Source organism: Centruroides vittatus, unplaced genomic scaffold, assembly GCF_030686945.1.
Source record: "Centruroides vittatus isolate TY-2023 unplaced genomic scaffold, ASM3068694v2 contig_355, whole genome shotgun sequence".
Lineage (NCBI taxonomy): Eukaryota > Metazoa > Arthropoda > Arachnida > Scorpiones > Buthidae > Centruroides > Centruroides vittatus.
Window position 1 is genome coordinate 1,036,238 of NW_027122178.1, and position 21,933 is coordinate 1,058,170.

General features: G+C 26.4%; 1 protein-coding gene across 1 annotated transcript; it reads left to right on the plus strand.

Annotated features, from left to right (window-relative positions):
* The first annotated feature begins 13,041 nt into the window (after positions 1-13,041).
* On the plus strand, positions 13,042-21,492 carry LOC136974755 (homeobox protein slou-like). The gene is made up of 2 exons (XM_067269698.1): positions 13,042-13,495; positions 20,524-21,492. Exons 1-2 carry the CDS (start codon positions 13,204-13,206, stop codon positions 21,090-21,092), a joined length of 861 nt encoding a protein of 286 aa, XP_067125799.1. The 5' UTR covers positions 13,042-13,203; the 3' UTR covers positions 21,093-21,492.
* Positions 21,493-21,933: the final 441 nt, after the last annotated feature.

The window sequence follows — 21,933 nt, forward strand, 5'->3', positions numbered from 1 at the left end:
TGTGTGTGTGTCTCTCCCTTCCTACAGAATCCTTTAACTCGTCTATCCCTTGGGATATACGATATAAGGGCCGACCTGCATCTGTTTTAATCAGCGAGATGGATCACCTATGCCTAATACTGTTGACAAGAAGTTACGTATCGAATAAGCAATCGCAAATAAATTTAATTCACTGAGTAAACAATGTCCTAACCTTGCAATTAATCCCATTCTGTGTCAGCTGGACAGCTAGGGCAGAGAATGCCGCGGGGGACATCCTCTTCCACGTTCTATACCCGCTGGTGATGTGGTACTTGATTGGTTCGACCATACTACCTAGTCGAGATAGAAATGATCCACTTCCTACGCTCCACGCATCTCTCGATGATTAGTTTTTTTAGATTTAAAAAAATATACTTAAATGTATAATTTTAAATACATTTAAAGTGTAAATCCTTAATTATATTGTTTTAATTTAATTAAGATTTATCGTGATTATACTTCTGTTAGTTAAATTTTATTTTTTAGTGATTTATAAACAGATGCATTTGGACTTGTATGTTCATTAACAATTTTTTTTTTAAATAAAAATTTAAGGTTTTCTCGTGTTGAATTAATTATAAACTTTTTTAAAGAAAAAGGTCAATTTGGTTCAAATTTTCAATTTTATACTCAATTTAGTGATCTAACTCGTTATTTGAATAGTTAAGTTCGCTTACAGTGAGTGAGTGATATGCTAACTGCTTATAAAGTTGTCATCCATATAATTATAGCATAAAATTATTGAAAAATTGGATTTATATCTAATTTAAATTTTATTAAACTGTTAAAATATATAATTAAAACTTCTTCACAGTGGAGAAAAGTAAGGCTTATCTTCACAAATATAGGAGCATTTTCGTGCTCTTCCACAGGCGAAATTATTTAAAACAGAATTTAAATCATTTATATTTTTAATTTTTATTTACTTATTTCGTATCTTTATACAGGAAATTGTAAACTAAAACACGGAAAGAGTTGACTATTTATTGAATGATTCGAGTCAGTTTCAATAAATATTTTCTGTCATTTTCTATTTCTGCTGCTGTTCTTTGTTCAAACCCCTAGGGTCTATAAAAACAATAGAAAGCAACAACAAGACTATTTATTTTTAACATTGCGCTGATTTTCTAACATAAAAATACGCTATCTCTACCAAAAATTTGTAAATAAATGCCTAAAATTATACTATAGACCTATTATTTCTACATTTTTACTAGTAATTTTACTTGAAATTTCAGTATATTACACAGTTATTCATGGCCTATACGAAGCTCCGTATAGATGACGTTGACGGAGAGTGTGATGCTTGCTACCAATTACTTCTATCCTAAACTCCTATAGAAGTTAATTATGCTTAGATTTACAACTGAAGGGCCTATTAAATGATATTATAGGGTCGTATAAGGCTTAATATGCCTGATATACCTGTAAAACGATCGTCGATTCTACTGTTATATACAGTATAAGGTACGAAGGCCACTTTAACAGAATGTAGCTTAATTTATAATATGTCTGCTTACATTATTCGTTAATATGTAGAACTAGAATAATATATAAATTAATTATATTTAATTTAAGGCCTATTAATTGGTCACAAACGACTAGAAATGTTGTTATACCTACGCTATAGCTATTATCTTACCACACTAATAGGTAGGATAATTTGGAACTTAAATTATATATTTAGTAAACAATATTTTAAGAATGTTGAAACTTATTTATATTATATTCAAATGGAATCAGTCAAATAATTTATAATATATTTTACACGTTTATTCGAACTTTAATGATAAGAAGGATCATCCTGTAACAAAGAGGATGCGAAGACTTTTTAAAATATGTTTGTTAGAATTTGGAAATAATTTTTTAATGCATTAATAACAAATAGTAAATTATTATATAACATGTTCATTAAAATTTGATGATGAATTTAATCAAATTTTGAACTATTCATGAATGATGATGATGATTGTTTAAACTAATTAATTACAATTTATCCATTTAACAATTGATTATCCATGCTTAAAATTTATTAATTTAAATATTTATTAATATTCTAAAGCTTTTAAAACATATTTTAGTCTTTATTTTCTCTGTTTACTTTAAAATTTTAACATTAGTTCTTCTATGGAAGATGTTACATCATTTAGAATGAACTCTTACATTCATTCGTCTTGTACAAAAATAATAAAATATAATGAAAATCTTAATCTAAAAATTTTTAAAAATATTTACAGATAGTTTATTAATGAATTTATTAAATGAATAATATTTTCATAAAGAAAAAGCAGTGTAAAATATTCAAATTTGGCCATGGAACTAAAGCATTATAAACTGATCTTTAAGTTTAATTATATAATTTTATTGGAAATATTTTAGTAAAAACTTTTAAAAATCGTTTTCTTTATAAAATTATACAAAATTTAAACATAATTTTATGTATTTTAAGCTAATTTTTAACGATAAAATCGAAGAAAAGTAACTTCGATAAGTTACTTTCGTCAGATTTTTTTTCATAAAATTATGTTTCTAGTAAAATTAAATGCTTAAATTATCTTAAAACGAAAAACAAACTTAATTTTTCTTTTTTATTTATTCTTCTAAATCGTTTTAATTAAAATTTTTCTTAATTTCTTATTATTAATTGAGTACGTGAGTTGAAAGACTTTACCAATTTAGTTCGAGAGTTAAATTATTGTTTATATTTTAACTATTAATTCTTAGATTAATTATAATAATTTTCCGTTATAAATTAATCATTTTTAAATGATAAAATATTTTATTTTTCTTCTTAAATTAATAAATTTTTACTTAAAATTGTTCAAATAGTCGTTTAAAATGGCTTCTTGTTTAACTAGTACAAAGCCAGGATTTCGGTGCGTAATTTATATAAATTAAGCTTAAGATTAATAATAAATAATTCTAAAATTATATTTTATTTAGATCAATATTTAACCGAAAAACTCAATTTTTTTTTTTTTTTTTTTTTTTTAAATATGAGAAATAGTGTTGGTAATCTAATTAAAATGGGGTATTTTTACATGAATGTATTTAAAATTAATTAAAATTAAATATGTGTATATTTTAAAGTACATTTAATTAAAAAGGATTTAAAAATTAGTTATTTTCTTATTTATTTTTAAAATTTTATTTAAAAAAAAAACTTAAGGTTTCGGGATTAAAACTCGTTGAAAAGTCATAAAGTATCAACTTTAAATTTAAAATTTTAAACATTTAAATTAAAAATATTAACTTAGGGTTTATTGATTTAGTAATTTTACATTATAAATTTTATAATTTTAATCATTTTACTATAAAATTACAAGATATAAATACCTTAGACACTGCTGAAATTACCTTTCAAAAGTTTCCTTTAAAATAATTGAATTTCGAGTAAAGTTATATTTAAAAAAATAATTTTTATAAAAATTATATCATTTAAACATGTAAGAATCCATTTTTTAATGATTTTAAAATGTTATTAATGAGAGGGATGTTTAATAATTTGGAGTTCCTCCAAATTATTAAACATCCCTCTCATTAAGAAGGGGAGGAACTTATCTTCTTAAGTTACGTAAAGATGAAGAAGATGGAAAAAATAATTTAGAAGGAGGATTTAAAGTGTATCGAATTAATTTTATTATTACAATTGATTCGATTGTGTGTCGTCGCATAAAAGCTATTTGTCCTTTCGGTCGTTATAAACAGTGTAATCTGGTATTCTTGTCATAAGGTCGCGACATTGTAATGTTATACAGATACGCTAATCAGTAACGCTTGTCGGTTGTTGAGGGCAGTTTCGGCGTTAATAAGTTGGAAGTGTGGGTTTCTATAGCACCCTTAACACCGAAACTAACTGGCTGTGTCATTAGTGGTTGACTTCTAAAATAGCATTCTCTAACTAAATTAGCTTACTGACATTCATTTGATGCAATTATTGTCCCGTTCCCAAAGGCCTTATTATTTTTATTAGCGTGTTTAGAATAAAATTCGATGTGTAATTTTATATTTAGAAGTAAAAAATACTTTTTATTTGTTTTTTTTATGATTTTTATATTTTTCTTTCATTTCTGTTAATTCTATTTTGTGTAGAGGCATTTTATTCTTGCTCTTAATTGTCTCTTTTGTGTGGATGTTTAGTAAGAATTTTTTAATTTATTTACGTGATTAGAACCTCCAAATTTATTGTAGAATAAAAATTGTCGATGTTTTAATGCAGAAAAATAGCATTAAATTATTAGTTTATGCTCTTCACATCATATTATATATATATATATATATATATATATATATGTGTGTGTGTGTGTGTGTGTGTGTGTGTGTGTGTATGTGTCTGCTGTTATCATCCCATTGATGTAAGTGTTTAGCTTATTCTTTCTGTTATTTAATCTAGATTTTTGTTTATTTACTTGCTTATAGCTTATAAAACTGTTTTAGAACAATATTAGATGTTCAATTTATATTTTTATACAAAAAACAAAAAGTCAGAATTAACTTGTTATTTTATATCTACATCATGATTTTATATAGAAGCATCTTACTCTGCGGTATCCAATCGATAACGATAATTTTTTAACTGATTTTTATGATTATTTACTTATTTAGTATATTTAAAACTGTTATACTTAATTTTATAAAAAATGTAAAAAGTCAACGTTAACTCATTATTCTCTTCTGGCTGCACCTTTTTTTTGTTTTTTTTTTAATATAGAAACATCCACTTTTACTCCGTTGATATGTTTCTTAGCCTTTATTTGTATTGTTTAGCTAGAATTTTATGCGTATTTACTCATTTAATAGCTCTTAATTTTTTAAATTTAGAGCTATTAAATTATGAGTAAATACGCATAATTTTTTTTTAAAATTATATTTAGAATTTTACATTTAAAAAGTGGCATTAACCTGGTCCTCTGCTATCTACGCCATGTTTTTATATAGAAAAATCCGTTATCATCCTTCTTTTTACGGATAAATTATGATTGTTATTTTTTTAAAAATTATACTAATATTCATTTAATTAACTACTTTTTAGTATGCTCAACTGATTAACAAGACAATTATTCTAATTATTTATAAATTTTATATAAAAATACTTTTACGTATTCAAATATTATGAGTATAATTCTAAGTTTAATAATGGGAAAATCAAACTTAAATATTAGTTCAAATTGTTTATTTAATGGAGTATTTGAAGATTGTTGATGCGTTAAAAATAACATGATGATATAGTTCTAATTAAATGATTGTTAAGATTGAAGATCGAGCGAGATTCAGTTCCTGATTAAATTGTTATGGTGAAGCTCAGGATGCTGCTCTTGATTAGATAATGGAAGACGAAGCTTAGGATTCTGCATCTGATTAGATAATCAAAATGAAGCTCAGGATGCTATTTTAATTAAATAATTGTTAAGAATGAAGATAAATTTATATATTTATACCAAGATTTTAATTTAAAAATATTAGACTTTTTGTTTTTCTAATTTTTCGAATTCCAAATGGACGAGAAGATTTTTAGATTAAGAGCGATAAAGAAGAAGAGAGCAAAGAAAATAATTTATTGTTTGTCATTAAAAGAAAACATATGGTTCATCAACAATAACTCTTTGATTTGGGAAGGAGTAGAAAAGTTTTAATATCCTTGATAATATTCAACATATGTGTAACTAAAGAGAACAGGATGATGGCAAGGATATTTGCAAGCCAATTACTCTCTCCACGACTTACTAACTTGCTAATGTAACTGTAATTAGAATGGCAATCAACATTCTTCGCACACTTCAAGGAGAACAATCACCAGCAGTTATTTTTGGATGAATAGTTATGCCTTGTATGAAGAGGCCATTTAAGAATTCTTAATGATTCTTTTCAGATAAATGGCTTAAATGCGTCTCTACAATTATAAATATCTTCTTTTATCCTCCTATTTGTCATAAGTAAATCACGGTTTTGAATTTTGTTAAGCTTCGACGAGTTTAATTGGACAATTGCCCCTATGTATATTTGTAATTAAATCCTACGAAAATTAATATATACAATCGGAAAATATGCAAATTTAAGTGGATAAATGCTGAATTCGATGATTTAAATGCTCCTAGGAGCTATTTAAATTGTTCCTGGATGAAAATTAAGTAAAGAAATCTTTTGTTTTTGCATTCTGAAACTTTCACGATGATCATTTCCTTTATCTTATAATCTGTGGTTTAAGCTAGTTATAGCAAATAGGCCCTCTATTAAATAAATTAGCTTGTAAAATATATAATTAATTCTTTTTTAAGATCATAAATTTATTATAAACGCCAGTTTTTTAATGTTTATTCTGTATTAATATTACAAAATCCTCTGATTAATAAGCTACATCAACTAGTAGATGCGATTCGCAACATTCGGTGAGTCGTGATCTACGAGTTGAGAAGTAAAGAATGAAATCTAACAATTTTAAAAGAAAATAAACATCAAATTCGGGAAAACTCCGAAATTTAAGCTAACAAGATTAAAGAGCGGCTTCTGTAAATATCTTTTCAATTATTTAAGTTAGGATAAATAATGTAAAAAATTAAAAATCTAGAGAATTAATTAGAAAAAGTAAAAGTTAACTTTTCAATCTTCTGTTGATTGATCCTGAGTAAAAATTTAAAAAAAATAATTTTAAACTTCATAATTTATTTAAAATAAGTTTATATAAATTAAATTATGTTTTTCTTCATTTATTAGCGTAATTTTGCTTTAAAAATAAAAGGAAAAGCAACAAAATTTGTTCAATAGTGCTTATTTTAAAAATTTGGTCAAACTATTGCCTTTAGGAATTGGTGTTTGTTGGATCGAATAAAGTTTGAATCAAAATTTTTCATTTTTTAAAATATTTTCTCTAAATCTTTTGAATTGAAGTCAATAAAAATATACTCTACGTCTTTATTTTCTTATTGCATCTCATCCCGAATCGCGCTTTTTCTATTTAAAAAACGTTAAAATTTTGATTTAATTTTACTTAATCCTTCTATAATTTATCTAATTTAAAATTTTAATTTTAATAACTTAATAATTTAATTTAAAATTAATTCTTAAAATAATTTAATTTAATTTAATAATTTAATTTAAAATTAAATTATTAATAAACTTCGTGTACAGTACAAATTGATGAATTGTTGCTAGGATATAAATTAATTTTAAGGATATTTATGTTTTTTATATTATAAATTTACCACAAAATTTGTATTTTTCTTTAAATTATATTCTACAAGAAAATTAAATTTATTCATTAATTTAAAGCATTATTAAATTTTTAGATAAGAGTAAAGAAAAAGTATTAAATTGTGAAGGAAGTATCCTTTTTAAGGATAAGTTATGTTTATCCTTAAAAAGGAATAGCTTCCTTCCCTAAAAGGCTGTTTGTTTTGTTAATGAACACCATTCTGCCACACTCTTCTCCCGAATTCTAGTAACTCTTGGGTGGCCAACTCACTAAACCAAGGCAAAAATCAACCCCGAAATCGCAGAAAATTCCCTAAATTTCCCGAGAAATATCGGAGGAGAAAGTCCAAAAAACTATTCTACTTAAAAATATATATATAATATTCTCTTATATAAATATAATTACTTAGTCAAGAATTGTGTTTTTAATATCAAATTCTCCTTATCTTCGAACGAAAATTAATTGTCGAAGCAGTTGGAGAGAGTTGAAGGACCATTAAAAATCTAATAGTGACGTCATTGAGAAGCTCGGCAGCTGTACGACCCCCCTTTTCTACTTATCACGTGATCTAATTAGCTGCAGTTTCCCTGGGGTGGAGATGGTCACCCGACACAACAGCCACTCGGTTCACACGTAAGATGGCAGATGCTCTAGCACCTTACCTCTACACCTCTTTTTTATGCATCACTTGAAACTTTAAAAGGAATTTAACGCTTGTTTAAACTATTAAATGAGTATCATTATAATATTATAAGCATATAACAATTATATAAAGACGTTAACATCAGAAAATGAATAGAAAATGCATATTTTTATCGTTAACTACTTAAAAAAAATAGTTTGTACAGCTTTAAATATAATTCATTTGCATTTTAAATATTATTTAATTCAATTAATTCAAATTTATTTCACCAAAAGTTTTTAAAAGCTATATTTTAAAGTAGAAATTTAATTAAAAATTCATGTAAATTTATTTTGGAAATATCTTATTAAATTATTAATATTATTTTTATTTAATCATTTTTAAAATATTAAAAATGTTAATTTTTAAATTATATATATATACATACAGGTTGCCATACGTCAGTTGACCGTTTTAATGATTAAATTGCTATTATTCTAAATACAACTTACGATTCATAAGCATAGACGCATCTCTGGAACACGAAGCAAATCACGGCTAACTGACGTTTGGGCCACCTTTTTGTAAATGTGTGTCTGTGTATGTGTTTCCTCAGTATTCATTTCCCAAGATATATATAGGGTAGCTCAAACGTCAAATAACCATTCATATTCACAACTACATTTGGAATATACAGCATAAAACATGGTTAACTAACTTTCTGACAAGTTGTTTACGTGTGTATATATATATATATATATATGTGTGTGTGTGTGTGCGCGCGCGCGCGCGCGTCTTCTGTACTCATTTTCTAGGTTATGTACCGCATGGCCCAAAAACCAGTTAATTATTATAAAGAATGAATTGTTGTCTTATTCAAGTACTTAAATACTTAAACGTATAAATTTAACACATTTCTATCAATTTTATAAAAGAAAAATACATTGTTTTAAACTCAGTTTGCCATTCATGTTCACAAATGTGCCTGGAACATATACACACGCACAACGGTTAACTGACGTTTGAGTCACCACATATTTTTTTCTATTTAAAAAAAAACATATATTTTTTTAAAACTTATTTTATAAATTAAATTAATTTATTTAATAAATTTATTTTAAATTTATTAAATTTAATAATTTAAATTTAAAAACCTAGAAATAATTTTTTAAGCTAAAACTTATGTTATTCTAGTTATTTTTTAATGTAAAAAATATTCTAAAAAATTTATTTTACTATATTTTAGAATATATAAATTAATTTTTAAATTAATATATCATGCATCTTATGTAGATTATAAATGATTTTAAAGGTATATTTACGTTAAATAATCATTTAATAATTCAATAATTTATGCACTTGAATCTGAATTTATTTTTATTTAAATTGTATAATTTAAATAATAAAAATATTTAATAACATAAATATAAATTTTACATTTAGACTTTTTAAAATTTTGTTAAGTAATTTTAAAAATGATTTTTTCTTAGTAGTTAATGGAATAAATAAATATCTTCTTTAATTATGTGTAATTGTATGTGTAATGTATACAAGATTGTCTTACTAACTTATATAGGCTAGATATCAAGATTCAGGATCATTTATTTAAATAATTATTTTAAGGATTTAAATAAATTATAAATAATTAGTTGATAAAATGGAATATTCTTTTTTTTATATAAATTATCAACAGACCTGAATCCTGAAGTAAATTATCTGTGCTAATTACTAAGAAAATTTTGAATTCTATAGAGAATTATTTATTTAAATTAGGAAATTAGCAACAGAATCCTGAATTTATTTAAATTATTAAGAAAATCCTGAATACTAAAGATAATTATCTATAAAAATTAGTAAGAGAAGTAAGTAGCAAAAGTAGTAGTAAAAGAATCCTGAAAAGATTTATTTATGTAAATTAGCAACAGAATCATAACTCCTAAAAGGAATTATGTGTATAAATTAGTAAGAGAATCTTGTATAATTACACATATATAAATATAAAGAAAATATTCATATTGTAAATGCCTATTAAAACCCTGCACTATTGCTACATTATACTATTGTAATTTAGTTCAGAGCTACAAACAAATAGTGTTCTCACCCATACAGTCTTACCCGAGGGATGCTATTCTAACACAAATTAAGCCATTAAAATCCACCACGCTTGATCGTTTCCGATTATTGCACACTGTGATCGGATCAACTGCCCTTGGCTAGGGATTAACAGAAGTGCATGAAACTGACCCAAGTATGACGCATCCTAACGATCAAAACTGAATAATCTATTGACTTTGTGATTTTTTTTAATTATACAAACCATCTAAGATTCTTACAGGATCATAATTTGATGTTTAAACAACCAAAAAGTATCCAATTTTAATTTAAATCAAGATGTATCATTTGTAAATGTTACCTTACTGTATACAGGATTTCTTTTAAAGAAAGGGTCAACTTGACTGTTTATTTTTATGCTCTTATAAACGAGAAGATATTAAATGTGTAGATTTTTATCCATGATTTGTGTATGCCATTCAAGAATCATGATTAAACTCCCATTCGCTTGCTCTTATCACAATGAACAGATTTTTACTGATAGAAATCCTAATCCCATGATGATGATGATATCATTTAGGTTACTGTTTAAGCAATGATATTCCCTAGAACAATATTAAAAGGTCTACAAACCTTAAACTGATAAACATTTTATGGATGTAGTTAATGAGAGTGTGTCACATCCCTACAGCCTATAGATAATTCTAATTTTGGCACCAATCAATGAGTAATTGGCAATGTTTAAAACTATATATAAAAAGCTGTAAATGCGTATAATGTAATAAAAACAAAATTATATACATCTGTTTACCATAAACACGATTCATGGCAGGAAAATCTCTAAATTTGATTCTTAGTAACTGAAAATTTTGAGACATTTAACATATTTTACATCAAAATTTATCTTTATTAACTTGATAGAATATAATTTAACCTATTTCAAAGTTAGAAAAATACATAATTTATTTATAAATACGTGTAATTATGTAGGAACCACATCAATTAGAACTCTATTCCTTCAGGACTTAGATTCTTTATAGATTAACAAGAGTACAATTATACAGTTTATATATTATACACTATACCTGCTAATCATACTAATAATTTAGTAGGAGTTATTTTTAGGTCAAATGTTTATATATGCATAAATAGACAAATATTATATATATGTGTTTTAGTACCTAAAAGTAACTTCTGCTCTTACATGTTTACAGCATTAAACTATAGAATCTTCTATAACTTTATAGTCTAAAATCTTAAATTTCCGAATAATTAATTAATTAATAATATATTTAACGTTTTAGTATATTTAAATACTGAAAACAACTCTAAATTGATCATTTTTTTAATGATATTTAATCAGTAAATTACTTAAAACAAATTTAGAAATGTTTAATTATTCAAAAAAATTTATGAAAAAAATTAAATTTGGCAATAATAAAGAAGTTTTAAAGAGTTTAAAACTTCTAAAGTAGTAAGAAGGATAAATATATTTTACTATATAACTTAATTTAACATAAATGTTAAATTAAGTTATATAGTAATATATATTTATAGTTAATAAATAATATTTATTAAACTAAATTTAATAAATATATTTAAATTTAATAAATATATTTATATTTAAGTTATATAGTAAAATATATTTATAAAGAAAAATCTTATTTATTTATATTTATATACAATTTTTAAAAAGAAATAAATAAATAAACATTAAATAAACAAACTTAATTTTAAATGGATAAGGATAAAAATATTAATTAAAGTTAAATAAATATCCATTTAAAATCAAGTAAATTGTATTAATGTACTTAAAGAATATTTAAATATGATTATATTTTTATAAAATTAAAAGAAAACTTTGAAAAAAATCCATGAAAAAATAGCCAGAGATAAATTTTGTAGGCTATTTATAAAAATTTCAAATGGTTATTAATGTATATTCAATTATAATTAATTATTATTTAACAAAAGTAAAATAAAAATATACTTTAAAAATGTTATTTTTTCAAAAAATCTTTCATTTAAGTTGAAAGGAATTTTTATTTTATATATATATATATTTTTTTTTTTTTTTGTGCAATTTTTATATAAATCTCCTCTCTTAAATGTTATTTTCTTTGAAATTTTTAAGTTATTATATCAATATTTAATACTTAGCTTTTAACATCAATATTATTCTGATTAATTTAAAGATGTTTTTCTCTATTTTTTTCTATAAAAATATCCTAATATCTAGCTCTTTCATAGATGGAAGAGCTCTTCTTCTATCTAAAAACATTAAAAATTTATATATAAATCTTTTGAAGGTTAAAAATATTTTTATAAAATAAATTTTGGTAATATCTCATACAAGTTTATAGAGCTAAATGTTAAGATTTTTTTTTTAATTTAGTGGTCTTTTTTGCTTATTTGAATCTATTTAACTATGCAAATAGATAACTGCATGTAGTTATGTTACAATGATTTAAATAATTGTAATTAAGGAAAATATCTACATTAGAAAGTTTCGAACGAGTGTTTACTTGTATAGAATTGGAATTTAGGGGTTTTGCTGGAGCAAAGCCGTAACATGTCTTCTAACTGTATGCAGTTTCTATGTTAAAATGATTTAAAAAATTATAATTAAAGGGAACAGATATTATATAATTGATTAAAATGAATCTTTAGAAAGTTTTTGAATGAGTGTTTACTTGTATAGAAGTGGGATTAAGGGGGATTTCGTTGAAGCAGGACTTAAAAACGCGTGGCTAAACCGCAATGGGAAAGCACAACAAAAAAGATTTCGATCGGATTAAAATTAGTAAAGGATGAATAGAATTAAATCCTCGACTTAAATTCGACTCGATTAAACCCTCAGTTGGAGGAACTTACCGTATTTCTTATGTATGTGTAGCCTGGAAGTTTTAAAAATCTGAGATGAGATGTCAGAATTCACGTTAATCACCGACAGAAGTGAAGGAGAAGAGGATTTCACAGGGGCAGATGATTCCATTGTTGAAAGAAACCCCACACACTTGGTAAAATAACTTTGAATGGACGTCATGTCAAAATCGTCTGGCAAACTACCCCCTCGGCTACCCACCCTTGGCACTTTACAGAGGGTGGTTGAAAGCACCTCACACGTACACCCACAGCTTAGCTAAAGGCGGCAGAGAACGCATGCGCCGGCAACAGCGAAAATCTCAACCATACGTCCGGGTTGTCCACACAGATCGGTTGGCAGGAGCTAACATCACTGGTCGAGACCTAAGCGCCTTATAGCTCCGCCTCAACTGATTGAGTATCACACGCATGCCGGGGTACCACAGGGTGCCACATGGGTCCGGATTGGGACGAAAAGTTTGGAATATGTTACAAATCGGACTGCAGGTCCGAAAGCTGTTCATCTTGTGAAGATATGGAAGGTGACAGCAAATCTCAATCTGCAGAAAGACTGTTGGAAAGTGCAGGGACCGACAGGGATCAGCACAGTGGACCAATGTCTCACACATCGTTTTCTGTCGACGATATACTCGATCCGAAGAAATTTACTGGTTCTACGCGGGTCAAGAGCACATGGCATCCCTGGCAGGGCACAGGTGATCACGACAGAGATGACCACACCAAAGGTAGGTTCTCGTTTCTCAACAATTAATAAAACCGTATTTTCTTATTAAAATATTGTATAAAAGCACTAATTACGCTAGGCCTTGTAAACTTTAATGCGAATTAACAAAGTAAAAACGTTAATTAACTAATTGTAAACGTCTTAAAGAAGTATAGGCCTTTGTTGTATATGTATATAAGCCTATACTAGTTATAGGAGTGAGGATGTTATCTTGATATTCGGGCTTTGTAAGCTAATAGACAGATATCTGAGTAATTTAAAACTTCAATTTTGTGTTCTGGGGGTTCAGTTTGTAAGCAATCATAAAACGGAAAACAAACAGAATCTGTATGACACTATAAAAGTTGTATGAAGTAAAGTTTGCATATTTAATAGAGCAGAGAAAGAGGAATTGATAATGCAAAAGAGAAAGAGAGGGGGAAATATAAAGTATTTCTCCTTTATATCATCCATAGAGATTGAAAGATGAAAACTTTTCTGACAAGAGTGTAACGTTACATAGATGTTTTATCATGACAGGTGACATATATAAGATTGAATGCCTAGGTATGGATGTCCTGCACTGATATCCAGTCTAAGATATCTCAATCTTCTCATACTTTTCGATAATTGTGGCCTTTTCTTTACTTGTTATGTTTATAAATTAATAAAGAAACATATCGAAACAATTTTTAACAATCATTTTTGATAAAAAAAGTATATTTTTCCTTGCCATTTTATATCACCTTCGTCTCTGAATTGCGGCTTGAAATACGCGCGAAAGAAGTACAAATTACTTAAAAATTCGTTTAAAAAATCGATTTATTCGCTTAAATACCGCTTAATTGATTAAATAAGATTAATTTTTATAATTTTTTGAATGGATTTATAAAGCGTTTTTACTCATTAAACAATCCGAAACACATTTAAAAAGTATCGTAGGCCTTAATGGTGTTATGATGAAGATTTGAATTAATATATGGTAAGTATCGTAGTCTAGATGAGAATTTGTTAGTGTATAATCGATAAAATATTATATAATTTGATTAATTTAATAAAATTATAATGTTATTTAATTAAATTTATACATAGGCCTTAGTTTAAATAAGTTTAAATCCCTAAAAAACGTGTTTCTTCATCCATCTTTCAACCCGCTTTTTTGATTGTTTAAGAAACGTTTTAATGTCTAAACAATGGACAAAAATCGGTTTGGCTCCTTAACGACTTAGCTAATTGTCTACTTAATTACTTACTTAATTATAAAAAGATCTTAATAAGAAAAAAATATATAATAAAATATTTTCATTCAACGTCTTACAAGTAAACCTTCTATTAAATTACCTAAAGCTACAGCATCCTTTATTGATCTACTAGACTTTAGATAAAATTCAATCTTCACACCCTTAGATCTAACTTCAATCAGTTTTTTACAGTTATTTTTATATAAAATTAAATAAATTTTATATAAAACACAATAATTTTTCATTATATAAGCTCAATTTTGTATAATTCTTGCTTAATTTTAAAAAATTTTAACGAACTTTCTATCGCTTCAGGCCTCGTAAAACTTGATTTAAATGTTATAAAATATTGTTTTATATAAAACTATAACGATAATTTTTTATATATTTAATTAATTTTTTAAATATAAAACCAAATTATTAATTAAATTTAGTTTAAATATTACTTTACTACAGAGGCCTGAAGATTAAGCTTCCATAAATTGGTTATTTGTTTAACTTCAAAACGCATTTTATATGGATTTAAATTTAGAAACTTATTATAATTAACTTAATTTAATTCGATTAAGAGTTAAATTGATAATTATTTAAAAAATAAATCTACAGATTTAGAGTTGAATCTAGCTTACAGAAAGTAATAGAGATGCTACATTAAGTGGTAGAGATGCGCTAATTTCTGCTTGAATTTAAATTAATTTTTAACTAAAATTGCATAAAATTGATTAAAAATACATAATTTGTGTTAATTAAATCATTTTTAATTCAATATTTAAACAATATAAAGGACGATCCTCATCTAACTTAACCTATACTTTTCCTATGATTAAAGTTTGGATCAGATACAATTAAACAAGAAAGTTAAATTTTTTTTAAGGTTCAGTAATTATTTTTTAACTGAAAAACTTCATATTTAATGCGTTACACGTACGAGTAATTTAATGTAATGCCTAATAATTTAAAAACACGCATTTTTTTTCTCTTCCTAAGCATTTGCAATCAAGTAGAGCCTTGCAAATGCTCGAAAAATTCAAGTTTTTCTCATTATTAAGTTAAGTAAATGACTGTAATTTAGATAGATCTCTACCTTTAACTTGTTTTTTTTCTTAAAAATTAAATGGAAAAATATTAAATAACATAATTTTAATTATATTATGACTTGAAAATTCTTAATCCCTTGCTATGAATAAGGCCGCTATCATAATTTAGGCCATGTTTATAATATATGTAATTAAATTAAAACCGAATTTTCATTCTTAAAAATTGATTTTTTAAAAAGAAAAATTATTAAACAACTTTAAATTCTTGCTTAGTTGCTCTTCTTACATCAATTGATGATCAATGAAACCCGCCTTAAACATAAGAAAACTGAGGTTTTTTTAAGCGTGAATTTGCCAAATTTATTGATTTTCTAAGTTTAAATTCTTTATATTTTTATATAAAACGTCCATTTTGATTTAAAACGTTAATTTATTATAATTATTAAGCCATTCCATAACGCTTTATTGCCCTGGATAAAAATGAGAATTTATCGATAACATTCACGAAAAAATAGCAATTAATGATGCATAATCGATTAAATACAATGTAAAATTAATAAAAATTCGAATATAATTATTAAACAATGCAATATTTAAGCCATATCGAGTGCATAAATGGCGAAGATCATCATTCCGTTCAATGGATACCCCACTTCATCATACGTCTACCGATGATTAAGAATCATTTATATTTAAAAAAATACAAGATATTAAAAAATAAATTGAACAAAAGAGAGAAGGTCAAATCGTTTATTGTATTCTTTGGAGCATAATGGGAAGTTTTTGAATTGCCTATCACTTAATGAGGCGTTTATCCTATTTTCCGTTCAGCCTTAGCGAAGATACTCTGTTCATGCCAGAAAGATCTTTATTGCTCTGGATTTTGGAAAACTACTTTTCCAATTCACCTATTTTCTTATTTGGCATGAGAACTTTGATGAATTGAAATCGTTCTAATATTTAGGAAATTTTAAACTCCACTGCTTTAGTAAGCCATTTTGCTTTGGTATTCTTCTTGTGGTCTCTTCAAAGAATTACTTCTTCCCCTACTCTTCTCTTCTTATTTTTTATCCTGATTTATACTTTAGAATCTCTATTTTATTACTGTATTATCGATGCATAGGTTATAATCTTTAAGTAGCAATTATGGGGGCTTGGAGTTTAGTAAAGTCCATACTGAATGACCTTATAACTAAGGCCATTCAGGATGGACTTTTATCTATTCAAATCTTGTAACTTTCGAGACGATTCTTTTCGTAACATTTGTAAAATTTTGATAATAATTTGGGTATTTAATCATTTTTCTAGGCCTAGGATTGAGATTTTTAAAAATATATATCATTTAGAAAATCATATTTAAGAGAAAATTATATAGCGATACGCACTCTAAATCATTCTTACATTAATTCACTGTGCTAAAATCGAAATTTGTACATAATTTTAATAGAAAACGTAATATTTTTCCTATATAAGAGGCTTTTCCCTCCAATTTTCATAATATACTATTTAAATATGAGGCCTATAACAAGAGCAATCGCGTATTATTCACCACATTCAAAAAATTTCAAGACAATTGTCGAAGAAACCCATTTACATTTTAACTGTAATTACTTTATTGTAGTTGTTTTCTCAAGTTTCCTAAATACAGACAGACAAACACGACGTTCTCTTAATAAAATGTCTGATCTATCTGTACTCTTCGATATTAGCTTCGCTACTCTAAAACCTCTTAAAATTAAACGAATAAATGACTTTTAATTTACTTTTTACAAAATAAATGAACATAATTATCATTTATAAACATTTAAATGATTATAATTTGTCATAAGGTGATGAGTGCAATAAGAGATTATGAAAGAGACTATAACAATAATTTCTAATAGTCTCTAATGGTCTTGATTAGCCTTAAAATTAACAACCGTGTTATAATTCCAGTGTCAAATTAAATCCCCTATTGCCTAATTTTGACAGAATCTTATCTTTTAAACAATTTTTGAATGAGTAAGAACTGTAAAATTCAAATTCAAAAGATAAAATGTTCCCTAAACTTGCTGGAAGTGCCATCAAAATTATCATCAATCTCCCCCTTTTTAAACATATCCTATTCTTTTAATTGGTTAAATTATGGTAAATTTCGATTATAAACTATGTTTTGCATTTAAAAATAACACCATAGTAAAAATTGTTGATATTTTTTAGGGGTAGAAGGCAGTTTATATATAAATGTATTAGATTTTAATTAAAGAAAATCGTTGCAAAATTCGAGTTATTTAGAGAAATTTAGAGATAATCAGAGTTAATTAGAGAAATTATAAGAAAATTATGCAACTTTTTTACTGAATTTTTAGGTATTTTAAGGATAATTAAAGTGTCTTTATTCGATAATTTTTTACATATTTTTAGGTTTTGAGACATAGTTAATGTTGGCCTACCGGATAGATTAGTAACGATTCTCCTATCTTTTATTAAAAATTAAATTTATATGAATAATTCTATAAAATTACAAGAGCTTAACGGCGATTTTTCTTCCTAAGGACTTATAAAGAAAGTTTCTATAACTTCTATAAGTCCTTGTAAGGAAAATTCTCATAAGGACAATATATCTTCATAATGATGATCAAAGTATGTTAGCAATTGATGCATCCTTAAAGTAATCACAATTTAAGTCTAAAAACACTTTAAATGCATCTAAAATTATCCAAAAGCACTACTTTATTAAATTTTGTTAACAATTCGTGCGTTTTAGAAGCAAATCATTCTGCTATTAAAATACCAAATTTTATACCCTCTGGATATATTTATGGATAATTTTTTAATCAAAATTTAAATTCTGATATTTATAAGATGGGTTTTGATTGGCTGTCGTTTGCAGCACACACACAATTGACCTCATAATGTCCGTCTCTCCCGTGTTTGGACATGGGCTTTGATTGATCGCTATTTACTGCACTTCTATCTGTTGTGTGTCGTGAGACAACAAATCTTAACTGCTGCAAACACTCATTGCGTTTTTCTGCCAGACTATTAAGGGAAATTAAAGAACCTTCTAATATCCGGACAATCGGAAGTGAACGACAGAAGATTGACCGCCGTTTTTAACTCTACGATAATTCATTTTTTTTTTTTTTAATAAAAGATGGATGATATAGAATTAAGAAGCGTAAAATTTCTACTTAAAATCTTCGAAATTCGAAAATATAACGCAAAAATATTAAGGAAAATGCATAATTTGAGACTATTTCCATGTAGAAATGATAAATTTCATGTCTAAAAACTCAGCAATTTCTTCTTCGTGCTTCCAGAATTGGAGATCGTTCCAGCAGATCGCTGTTGTGTCTTAGATTTAGATGTTGCATTAGAAAAATTGAATTCTTTCTCAATTTTAAAATGAAAAAGAACTTTACTCGATTATAAAATTTACTTTATCAATTATTATTATTATATTTTTCTTCCGTTCTTTTTGAATTCCGAATCTTCATTCTACAGTACACGAGCATCTCTAAGAATGTTCTTTCAGCTCTACAGCGAAGATTTCTTTAAAAATTATAAAAGAATTATACAAAAATTCAAGAATTTTAGCTTCTAAATCTCTTATATCGAATTAGAAAAACGAATTTTTAATTAAAAATCCACTTATCTGCCTATCTACTCGAGTTCCTCCATAGAAATCAATGCGGGATCTCACAGTTTTGGATGAATAAAAGTAAACTATTCTTATACTAAATTTAAATTTTATGCTTTTAAAAATATATCTTATTAGAATTTATTAATTCTAATTAAGATTTTTAAACAACAAATGAAGGAATTTTTAGAGGAAATGGTAATTTTAAACGGGAAACCGCCAATATTTTAAAGAGAAGACGGTCCATTGATTATATCGTTTATTATTATGATTTTTAATTAAATTTCTAATCGGAGAGTAAATAAACTAACAAAATATAAATTAAGTTGGTTTTCTAATTTATAAATTTCCCAAAAATTAAGAAAATCACGTTAAAAAAAGGGGAGTGATTTTTAAAAGTTAATTGCTATGATGACTTTTAAGTCTCTTTGACAATCTTGACTTAATTGGTGTCAAACGGTTAAGTGTCTTCATTTTGTATTATTTTTAAATGTGTAACAGATTCTTGTAATTATATTTAACTTTTAAACGAATCGTTAAAGATTGTTAATGATGTTTTGTTTTAATAATACACATCTCTCTCTTCTTCTTTCGCCCTCTTAAGCGATTAAAACTTGATAAAAATTGTGTTAAAGTTAATTAAATTATCGAAATTTAGAGCGTATAATTGTACGTATAACAATATAAAGCCGAAACTTTGTATTGCAAAAGCCCTATCTTGCATTTTTAAGGCAAATTGAAGCCTCGGTCGGCGTATAATGCGCACCCCCTTTTGACGTCCCGATCTATTAATTTAGATAAACACACAAATGCATATATAACAATTTAAAGCTTATTACAGAAACTTGCAGTACAGAAAAGCTCTAAAGTTGTATTTTTAACGAAAATTTCGATCTTTAAATCAGGGTATAATGCGCACCCGTCCTGAAATATTAATTTAGGTCACATAAATAACGATTTAAAACCGAAATTTTCATTAGAAAATCACTTAAGTAGTATTTTTAATGAAAATTTCGGGGCGTAAATCGGTGTATAATGCGCACCTTTGTTTTGTTAATTTAGGTAATTGTAGGCTTTAAAAATATATATAATTTAATGCATATATTTAAGAGAATTTTATAGTAATTTAAGTTATAATTCTCTTCTATAGATTCACATAGCAGCGATTCGACAAACGACGAAACGGAATTGGAGAGACAAAAATGCGAATGTCTACCCTCCTCAGACGATAACGGACGAAACGATCCTATGACAGAAAGAGAAACCTCAAAAGGTAGCAGTAAAAAGAAAAAATCAATGGGTGATCACAAAACAGGAAAGCCAAGACGTGCAAGAACAGCTTTTACATACGAACAATTAGTGGCACTAGAGAATAAATTCAAGACTACAAGATATTTATCAGTTTGCGAGAGACTTAATTTGGCATTGTCGTTAAGATTAACGGAAACACAAGTCAAAATATGGTTCCAAAATAGGAGGACAAAATGGAAGAAACAAAATCCCGGTATGGATGCTAACAGTCCAACTATACCTCCTACTCAACCGGCTGCATTACAGTCTTCATATCCATCAAATCCACCCTATACTGCAGCAGGTTTGTTATACGGGACTCAAATACCTTATTTACCAACAGCAACTGCGTTAAGTTATCCTATTTTATCACCACCTCAACACTTTGCAACCACTCATCCGTACCTTTCTCATTTGGCACATACGTGAACAATTTTTAGTGTGCAATTACGTAAAAATTTAACATTGTGTTATGTATATAGTTTAAAAAAAAACCTCATTAAGAAAGGCCTATTGTCTAGGTCAAGAATTAGACTATATATCGATGTCTTCGATTATTAAAACACAATAAAAAGCAAAAAAAAAAAAAAAAGTTTATTAACTCGTGTCGCCGAGATTTAATCCAAAACACCAACCAAATGAACTGTTTTTAGTACTGAAATGGTGTGATTATATATAAATATATATATAAATTATATATATTTATATATATAGGCCCTAGGCCCTACATTGTAGAGTGCTTATTAGGCCTTTTATGAAATATTTCACTTTTATTTGTGAAATACAAAGAAAAAAATGAATAAAATCAGATCTGGTATTTGTGCGAAAATTGTTTTCTCTCAATTTTTTAAAATTGTTTCATGCGTTTAATTAAGTTTTAAAAGAGTATTTTATAATACTTTAAAGTAAAAATAGTTATAGGAAACACTTCATTTTTTTTACGTAATCCCGAACTGAATAGTCTTTTCTAACGTGTAAGCTCTCTCGCAAAATTCTTTACTGAACAACCATTTTACGTGTAAACTCCACAAAGTTCTTTATTGGAGAGCCATAGCTATGTGTAAACGCCTTCAAAAAATCTTTACTGGACAGCCATATTTACGTGTAACTTCCCTTACAACTTCCCGTTGTAACTTCCCTTACAAAAGTCTTCACTGAACATGTATATTTACTTGTACTGCACAAAATTCTTTACTGAACAACATATATACAAGTTCTTTTACAAATTTATTACTAAGCAGTAAATTTGTTAGCAGACTCTTTACCAAAA